At 42.3% G+C, this 9,709-nt stretch overlaps 1 protein-coding gene across 1 annotated transcript; it reads right to left on the reverse strand.

Moving 5' to 3' along the window:
- Positions 1–217: 217 nt before the first annotated feature.
- On the reverse strand, positions 218–8,945 carry chrng (cholinergic receptor, nicotinic, gamma). Its single transcript, XM_063462504.1, has 12 exons — positions 8,882–8,945; positions 5,298–5,434; positions 4,981–5,025; positions 4,763–4,887; positions 3,807–3,962; positions 3,310–3,407; positions 2,994–3,194; positions 1,368–1,482; positions 1,178–1,292; positions 808–1,072; positions 541–674; positions 218–433 (listed from the first exon to the last, which is right to left on the reverse strand). The coding sequence occupies exons 1-12, from the start codon at positions 8,943–8,945 to the stop codon at positions 218–220; spliced, it is 1,671 nt and encodes a 556-aa protein (XP_063318574.1).
- Positions 8,946–9,709: the final 764 nt, after the last annotated feature.

Genomic DNA, 9,709 nt, shown 5'->3' on the forward strand with positions numbered 1-9,709 from the left:
AGGACAGCTGATACAGTATGCATTCACACAATGGTGCAGTGGATTGTACTTGCTTCTGTGATAGTCCGCAGCCCCACAGCAGGCACCTGTGCAAAAAACACATACAGCTGCATCTTCTCCATTCTTTGTATCATAGTCATTAGTGAAAGATCACTAATGAAGGCTGTCAGATTCTCACTCTGGGTAAAGTGATAACATCAAACAATTTCTCCCTGGTTCACCCTAAGGCGTTTGTTTCTATTCCTGCTACAGCAGTTATGTTGTGTAGTGGAGGGAGATACTTCTTTGGATCCCCAGGAAAAGGTGTAGAGGGCGGCTGGTTGAAGTGGCCCATCAAGAAGATGCCAATAGTGCCGATAAAAAACACCAACACCATGACAATAAAGCAGACCCTGTCGATGACACGGGCAACCAGGAACCATTCTTCATTTTCCTGAGGTTGAGTGAGATGATACATTGCTATTAGCTCTGGCATTCCCAACTAAGAACTCATCAAAATGTCCATTGCAAATGTGCAAAGAGTAAAATGGTTAAGCATACACTCTGGAAGTCATTCTGCTGTCTTGCAGTCTCAGCGATGTGTTTGCAGGAGGCCACACACTGCTTCAGCTCTGGACTGGCCTTTGCTAGACTATTAACAAGGTGCTGTGCTGTACCCCCCTCCAGCCCATCATCTGGAGTCATATATTCACAAAAAGCCATATATTTATGTGTTATATTTATGCATTTCAAAGGATAACCTAAACTGTCAAAAGTTTTAAAAATAATTAAAAAAAAAATGTGTAACAAACTCTTTCAAATACTTACGTAGCTTCTCCAGCACTGATTTCATCAATCCATTTCTCCCTCTGAGTTTGTCAAACATGAGCTCAGACCGAGCTGTTTTCATTACGTATTCCTCCGCCTTAGTGATGACAGTGATAGAGCTGCGGCGACGGCAGGGAACCAGGTGGACACCATTCCTGCCTGCAGACACAGTTCCACCATTTCTCATTTCTGATGCATTGCTGGCGTTTGGTGTCCAGGGTTGCATCTGCATCCTAAGTAGGCGAGGCAGGATGTTTAGGAAGATCTGAGGGTGACACAGGGTTTAAGATGAAATCACAGCTAAATAGACTTGTGTTCATTTCATTGAGCAGCTTTAAAAGATATTCAAATGATTCAGACACATTCTCACCTTCCGGACTTTGTCTGCCATTTTGTGAGTGTTTGGGGTTCTCAGGGATACGTTGAGGACTACGACACTGTTTATCACTACCATGGTGGTCACCGACATCACAAACATCAGATACCTGCAGTCAAATGTTCGTATCATTTTCAACACAAACCTAAAACTCTGAGCTGAAATCTGAAAGTGATCTGCTTACTTTCCAATAAGAGGCACCGCTTGAGAAGTCTCTGGAACCTTCTTAGCAATGAGGAAGAGGAACACAGTCTGGCCCAGAAGAGTCACAATAGACATGGTGCACTTCTGACCACCAGCTGTAAAACCAAAACCAGTACTCAGTCAGGGTGGTGCAGTTTTGACCTAATGTATGCATCAACGGCTAGATCGTCAATGTATTTCTATGATCATAGGTCAAAGTATGAATAAAATCCTGACTCACTGTCTACATACATCAACAGGCACAACATTATGACAGGTAAAGTGAATAACACTGATTATCTCATGGCACCTGTTAGTGGATGGGCTATATTAGGGACCAAGTAAACTTTTTGTCTTCAAAGTTGAGGTTAGAAGCAGGAAAAATGTGCAAGCATGAGGATTTGAGCAAGTTTGACAAGGGCCAAATTGTGATGGCTAAACGACTGGGTCAGAGCATCTCATATTTTGCAGCTCTTATGGGTTGTTACTGGTCTGCAGACCAAATGTGGTCCAGGGAAGAAACAGTGGTGAACCAGCAACAAGGTCATAGGCAGCCAAGGCTCACTGACACATGGGCAGCAAAGGCTGGCTCGTGGGGTCCGATCCAGCAGATGAGCTCCTGTAGTTCAAATTGCAGAAGAAGTTCATGCTGGTTCTGATAGAAAAGTGTTAGAATGCACAGTCCATTGTAGCTTGTTGCACATGGGGCTTCAGACCTACATATTCACACCAAAATTCCTTACAGTTCAATTCAAATAAATTTTATTTATATTGCAATTACAACAACAGTCGCCTCAATGTGCTTTAATTGTAAAGACCCTGCAATTATACAAAGAAAACCCCAACAATCAGACAACCCCCTATGAGCAAGCACTTGGTGCCAGTGGGAAGGCAAAACTCCCTTTTAAAAGGAAGAAGCATTGCATAGCTGCATGATGCCCCCAGTCTAATGGGCATGTGCATATCAGAACTGGACCACACATCAATAGAAAAAGGTGGCCATGTGTGATGAATCACTTTTTCTTTTACATCACGTGGATGGCCGGGTGTGTGTGCATCACTTACCTGGGAAACACCTGGCACCAAGATGCACTATGGGAAGAAGGTGAGCCGGTGCAGGCAGTGTTATGCTTTGAGCAATGTTCTGCTGGGAAACCTTGGGTCTTGCCATCCATGTGGATGTTACTTTGACATATACCACCTATGTAAACATGTAAAGATTGTTGCAGACCATGAAAAAACTTTCATGGAAACAGTATCCCCTGATGGCTGTGGCCTCGTTCAGCAGGATAGTGCTTCCTGACACAAAGCAAAAATGTTTCAGGAATACTTTGAGGAACACAAGAACAGGTTTGAGGTGTTGACTTGGCCTGAAATTCCCCAGATCTCAGTCCAGTTGAGGATCTGCAGGATGTACTGGACAAACAAGTCCAATTCATGGAGGCCCTGCCATGAAACATACAGGACTAAAGGATCTGTTGCTAACATCTTGGTGCCAGATACCAGAGCACACCTTTAGGGCTCTAGTGGAGTCCAAAAGATGGACCACCACAGTACTAGGCAGATAGTCATGATGTTATGCCTGATGGATTTATGATCACACTTTACACAAAGTAAGAAGACGAACCTTTGGCAGGTAAGTAGTAGACTAGCAGACCGAGGGAGGAGAAGAGGACACAGGGAGCAATAATGTTAATGATGTAGAAGACAGGCTTCCTCTGAATGATAAGAAAGAAGACCAGCTCCTGATACTCCAGGTCATCTTTGGTGTACTGAGTGTTGATCACCTTCTTGGCTGGTCTGTGTCTGATAATCCACTCTCCATTCTCTAAAAAACACAAAATAAAAGTCTTTTATCACAAGAAAAACAGTTTCTTCTTCTTTATATGAACCAATGGATGTCTTTATTGTGTTCACTAATTTCAAATCTATTTTTCAAATACCTGTAAAGGCCTCTGGGTCGATATCCACCCACTCTAATGTGATGTCATCTTCTTTTGTGAGAACCAGCTCGATCTCATTGGCGCTGTAAGTCTGCGAGCTGAACACATGGCACAGAACATGCGGTCAGAGTCGACCAGTCAACACCTTCATCGGAAGAGCAAGAAGGTAACATGACTGAAGGAAGCTGATTGCTGTTGATTTAGACACTCTGGATTCTTTTTACATGTCATGCATCGGCCTTTAATTCAATTTTATTTATATAAGAAGAAATTACATCAACAGTTGACCCTATAATAATACAGAGCAAACCCCAGCAATGAGAAAACCCCGATGAGCAAGCACTTGGTGACAGTTCAAAGGCAAAACTCCCTTTTAACAAAATACCTCCGGCAGCACCAGGCTGAGGGAGGGACAACCATCTCCCTTGACCAGTTGGGGGTGACAGACTTGTGATTGCTTGTGTTTTGTACAGATCAAGTCCCATCTGATCTCTTACCGGAAGACCATGGTGCAGTTCTGCCAGTCGAAGGGAAAATAGTTCACAGTGATGGCACAGGCGCTGTGGTAAATAGCAGGAGGCAGCCAGTACACACAGCCATCAGGAGACACCAGTGCATTGCAGTAAAGAGCTACCTCAAATTGTCCATCAATGCTACCAACCAGAAGAAAGATGAGAAAGATGGTGTATGGTTTATCTGCAGTTTATTGCATACATTCGTGCATGCATGCACACATCAGGCCTCATTCATGTAAATTTCACACGTACAGGCTTGTAGATTTAGCTTTAGAGAAACTTTACCTGGAAACAAATACATCTGTCATCATAATGTGATGATATGTTTTTAAATTTGCAATAGTAAACTAAATCTGCCTCTAACAGTGTGAGAGTGCAGGACCTGAAAGCGCTATCTGAAGTTCACACATGACTTCTTTTACCTAAACTCTGCCCTTTGCTTCCATTTTTGCAGCACTGTGCTTATCCTCAGCGAGCACAGAGGAAAGGAGATTTTAGAAACACAATGTAAAGTTTACCTTTCACTAGGGTTGGTGCAGCTCAAAGAAAACAGAACCAAAGTTTTGTTTTAAAAAAAGCCTGCTACATCTTTGGTGAATGCTTTCTTTGCCTCCCACACATTGTTTGGTTTACTTTCAAAGTACTTTAGGTGCATTTACAATGCTTTAAGCAGACGAGTTAGTCCAGAGAAACCTGATTTAACCCACAGGTCTTCTGAATAAACAAATATCAGAATCAACTATGATTTGATGGGTGATTGTATAAATGCATTTTTTATGTTCCCATTTATCCTGAAAATGAATTTATTGTTAATTATTATTTTAGAATGCTTCAACTAACAGCCCAAAAAAGTCCTCAGAGACGTATCATAATGGCTGCCTAAACATTAAAACTCATATCTCAATGGAAAATTCATATCTGAAGGTGGATTCACTCACTTGTTCTCCAGTACAATGTCAGGCAACCAGATGCTTTTGGAGGGGACACGCAGACTAGAGGTGATGTTCCCATACAGAGCTGACCTGGGTGGCTGGTCCCATCTCAGCCTGTAGTCGCACCATTGCTACACACAGAAACACTGCAGGTTTGACTTCCTTTCGAATGCATAAACTGGGTATTTTTGAAAGAAGCTAAAAAAAAGACCTCCAAAAGTTACCATTTCTATCCAGACGTTGGTGGTCAGGGCCTCCTCCTTTTCATTCTGAGGACACAGTTTGGTAAACATTGCAACCATAGACAATAACCCTCTGAGGTCATTATAGATGATAACCCAACTCTAACTCTAGCCTGTCCTATGTTTTGAAGAGGAAAATATTACATTTTTGATGTGTGTCAGTTAGACTTTGCTCATGGCTTGCAAGAATATTTTAATCAAAACAAAAATGATGTATTCTGATTGTCTAATGTGAGAATTATGGTTTTGGTGAGGGTCATCACTGGCTAATCATACGCACCAGGACAAGCTCTACTCACCAGAGAGATGAGGTTGGTGAGCGTCATCTTGATGGAGACTTTAGTGATGTCTCCACTCTTCTCCATGGGCCGAACGTTCTTGTTGTAGCCCTTCATCAAATCCTTAAACAGCTCCCTTTCAAGGTTGGCTGCCGAGGCTGCACACAAGAACATGAACAGCCACGACAAAGCAGGTTGATTTAAAGGGTCGATCTGTGCATTTTTATAGCAGGTGTAGAATTAAAGAGATTATTTTACTGCTACTGTTCAAGACCATCATCTTATCATTGCATTAATTATCATTTCATCAAAGCATTTATTGAAGCTGTTGGCATTATGTTATAATTTGTATTACAGGGGTTATCATAATCAAATATTAACATGTTTATGACAGGTGCAGTTATAACCACTTTAAAATGATTGAGTTAAATATATATATCAAAACTCATACGCTGAGTATATTGTTACAGTAAAATAGTAGCTGAGCAAAGGCCTGAATGTATTCAGCTTCTTGTGGCATTTGAGTTTGCCTAGTTACAGGTGACACAAGGAGGACAAGTCCATGGGGACCTCAAAGGCCTGAGATCATCACCATATTTGGATGGATGCCAGAAAGGGGAACTTCTGTGTCTGCAGTTATCTCTTAAAATACATGAATGTTCTCTACATGCAAATTATGTGCTTGTAAACGCAAGAGGGGGCGTTACAATACCCTGATGTTATAAAAGCAATCTAGAGTGTATTTTGGGTAGAGATGTACAACTGATGTTTTGCAGTTTACACCTCTCCACGCTGCGTGCATTCATTAAAATCAATTGTTTGACCGACCTCTTCTGGACTATCATTGTTTTACTCTCATCCTCAATTTCGAACTGTGGAGACTGTCAGGAAACGACTACAAGAAGACAGCTCCTTGGAAGACAGGACCAACTTCACACCCGATCAGATCTGCACACTGTTAGACCTCTGCCTTACCACAACATACTTCAAATACAACGAAGGCTTCTACAGACAAAAACATGGCTGTGCCATGGGCTCCCCCGTGTCACCTATTGTAGCCAACCTTTACATGGAGGAAGTGGAAAGGAAGGCTCTTGGCTCTTTTAAAGGAAGAGTACCCAGCCACTGGTACAGATATGTAGATGACACCTGGGTCAAAATCAAGACGCAAGAAGTGGAATCCTTCACTGCGCACATTAACGCCGTGGATAAAAACATCAAGTTCACCAGGGAAGACACACAGGATAACTGTTTGCCTTTCCTGGACTGCGCTGTGCACATTGAAGAGAAAGGCAACCTCAACATCGAAGTTTACCGGAAGCCCACACACACGGACCAGTGCCTCCTCTTTGACTCCCATCACCCTCTGGAACACAAACTTGGAGTAATCAGGACCCTACACCACCGGGCAGAACATGTTCCCTCTAAGCCTGAGGGAAAAAAGAAGGAACACACACACGTAAAGGAAGCACTCAAAAAATGCGGTTATCCTAACTGGGCATTCATAAAGTCAGCAAAGAGGCACAAAAAAGAAGATCAGACACCAGCGAGGGAGGATAAGAAAGACAGACGCAACAACGTTGTCATCCCCTATGTAGCCGGTGTATCAGAGAAACTCAGGAGAGTCTTCTCCAAGCACGACATCCCAGTGTACTTCAGACCCAGCAACACACTCAGACAGAAACTGGTTCACCCGAAAGACAAAACTCCAAAACACAGACTTAACAATGTGGTGTATGCTGTACAGTGCAGCGAGGAATGCCCAGACCTCTACATTGGAGAGACCAAACAGCCACTTCACAAGTGCATGGCACAACATAGAAGAGCCACCTCCACAGGACAAGACTCAGCAGTCCATCTGCATCTTAAGGATAAAGGTCACTCTTTTGAGGATGCCAATGTTCACATTTTGGACAGAGAGGACAGATGGTTTGAAAGAGGAGTGAAAGAGGCCATCTATGTCCACCGTGAGCGACCATCTTTGAACAGAGGCGGTGGTTTACCACATCAAGTGTCTGCCATTTATAACCCAGTTTTGAGATCCCTCCCCAGACGCTTTAATGCCCACTCACATCCCGGGCCATCTGACCTCAGGAATTCACATGACAAGGTGGGGCCAGGTTTCACAATGAGCACACCCGAAACCTTGGCTGATTAGGTCCCACACCCACTTTCACACCTTGGCTCATGTGATTAGAGGCTCACCAGGGGGTCCTTTGTCCCTCTTTGGGGGGATACTCCCACTTGGTTTAAATCTGGGACTCTCGGCCATTTGACCTTAGAACTGAAGAAGCTTCTCGGATGAGAGGTGAAACGTCTTCAAGCAACTTAAAGAAGTCCAGACGCTTTTCTTTGCAACTCCTTTGACTAAGTTGTAAAAGATTTGAATTCGGCTGATCTTCTGGTCAAGATCTTCTCAGGCACGTTCAGATGTCTTCCAGTACATCTGATTTTTTTTAACTTGTTAGAGACACAGATGCAAGGGGACACAGTGGAACTTCTAAGTGAAGCAGATAGAGCATCCGTGCTGAAATAAGTCCAGAAGTCTTGTATATAGATTTTTATGTTTATGCGACAATCCCCACAGCTTTTCAATCGTATCTCTTGCATAAGGAATATTTGCTCCAGTTGTGAAAAGGAGTTGCATCAGCTCTACTGTGACGTTTGAGATTACAACATGGTTACCACGGTTTCGATTTGTGGCAAAATAACAAATAGCCTGCTTTAAAAACTTGATGAAAGAAGTTAGTATACAGGAGGTATGGGCATTTGATTAAAAATACTATTGAGCTGCATGATGGGAAATGTAGGCTTCACAACTCATTAAGCCAGAAGATTAGGTATCTCTACTTACTTCTTTCATCTCCCCAACATTATGGAAGCCCAACAAAAAAACTGCTGTTTTGAAAAAGTTTAATTTCCCAGAGAAACTTTGTCGTAATAATCAAATGAACAATGAAGAGACAGCTACATTATAAAAATATTTGTTTTGTAAAAAAAAACACCAGTGCACAAAAGATTATTTCAGTTTACTAACAAACTGGAAAAATAACAAAAAACTAAAAAAGGTATTAAAAACAATTTCAAACTGTAATATAAAACTGTAAATAAAGCTTTTAATTGTCCTATGGTGCCTGAGAAAAAAAGTAGTAATGACTATTAAAATGCGTATTTCAAATATTCAATAATTTTTCAAAAATGTAGTTACCAGACTAATAGTAGACTGTGAAGGAGAACACATGTATAGTATCAGCATCACAAATTGAGTGGGACTGTGTGCACTGACAAATATATATTAGATCTTTTAGATAGAACAGATGTTTTGAGATTTACCAGTGAAAATGCCAACAACACATGGTTTGTACAGTCTGGTGATCAGTGCTTTTCAGTGTACTGCACTTTGTTTGAATGCAAATACAGTGAGAAATAGTGAAAATAATAGACTGCTAAAAAAAAACAAAAAAAACAAAAAACAAAGCATATAATTTCTAAGCAACACTCAGCATCTTTGGTCTTCAAAAACAACAGCATGCAAATCACTTAATAGCAACAAGAAACCCAAACTGCTTCACTCAAACTGTGCAGTGGCTCCTTAGTGTTCCTACCTGTGGCACAAAACACCAACACTCCAATAAAGAGTGGCAGAGTGCACGGCGCTCCAGCATCCATCAGCGTGTCTTTGTGCAGTGCTGTCCCAGACAAACCCTCAACCACTAATGTGACACGCACGGACTCGGGCACCCGTGTGTGCTTCCCACCAGAGGTCGAACCTCGGGTTGACGGGAAGGCTGAAGGTTGGGGGTTGGTGACTGGGTGATTGTTAGGGTAAAATCCAAAAGTGGATTTCCAGCACGGCATAGCCAGCTGTCACACAGACACACACCCATAGTTTGAGCATTGTACTCTGTCCATGGCTGCCCTCCAGTGTTAAACATGTCGCATTATAATTCTGTTCGGTGCACCTGTCTATTGTTGCTCAGTTACATGAACGCAATTTTCTGTAATGAACTCGGAGCACACTCGGCACAGCACTGATATCTAAAACTCTCAGTTTTATAGTCTCAGTTAAATATATTCCTTACAACAGAGGGATTAGACAGATCTGGTGTTAAAGAGCGAAAGAGCACAACAAGCCAGAAACTAAAAAAAACTGACAAACAGCAGAGAAGACAACAGGTGGGAAGTCTTGTCCATTTACAGCACAGCGTCTGTGATGAGTGGCCAGGCCCTGGATGCCAGCACATTTGTGTCCTGTCATTACTCGTGGTGTGTGTACGTGCATGTTTGTCACAAAAATACACACACTTAAGCACACAAGCTAGAAGCAGGAGTTAATGTGATGTAACAGAGGTATGTATCTGTGTTTACTCAGCTGTCTTGCCCCTGTATGTTCCTTTTCTGGGAAATTACCTGTCTGTGATCACAACGTTAAG

This window comes from Pelmatolapia mariae, linkage group LG18 (assembly GCF_036321145.2).
Source record: "Pelmatolapia mariae isolate MD_Pm_ZW linkage group LG18, Pm_UMD_F_2, whole genome shotgun sequence".
NCBI classification, from domain to species: domain Eukaryota; kingdom Metazoa; phylum Chordata; class Actinopteri; order Cichliformes; family Cichlidae; genus Pelmatolapia; species Pelmatolapia mariae.

Bases quoted from the DNA above. Each gene is read 5' to 3' on its own strand.
- chrng (XM_063462504.1), bottom strand. From the start codon at position 8,945: ATGGATGCTGGAGCGCCGTGCACTCTGCCACTCTTTATTGGAGTGTTG. The intron at 1,483-2,993 runs GTTCGTCTTCTT...TTGGTTTTACAG, and splicing joins CTACTACTTACCTGCCAAAG to CTGGTGGTCAGAAGTGCACC. The intron at 1,073-1,177 runs GTGAGAATGTGT...TGTCACCCTCAG, and splicing joins TGGCAGACAAAGTCCGGAAG to ATCTTCCTAAACATCCTGCC.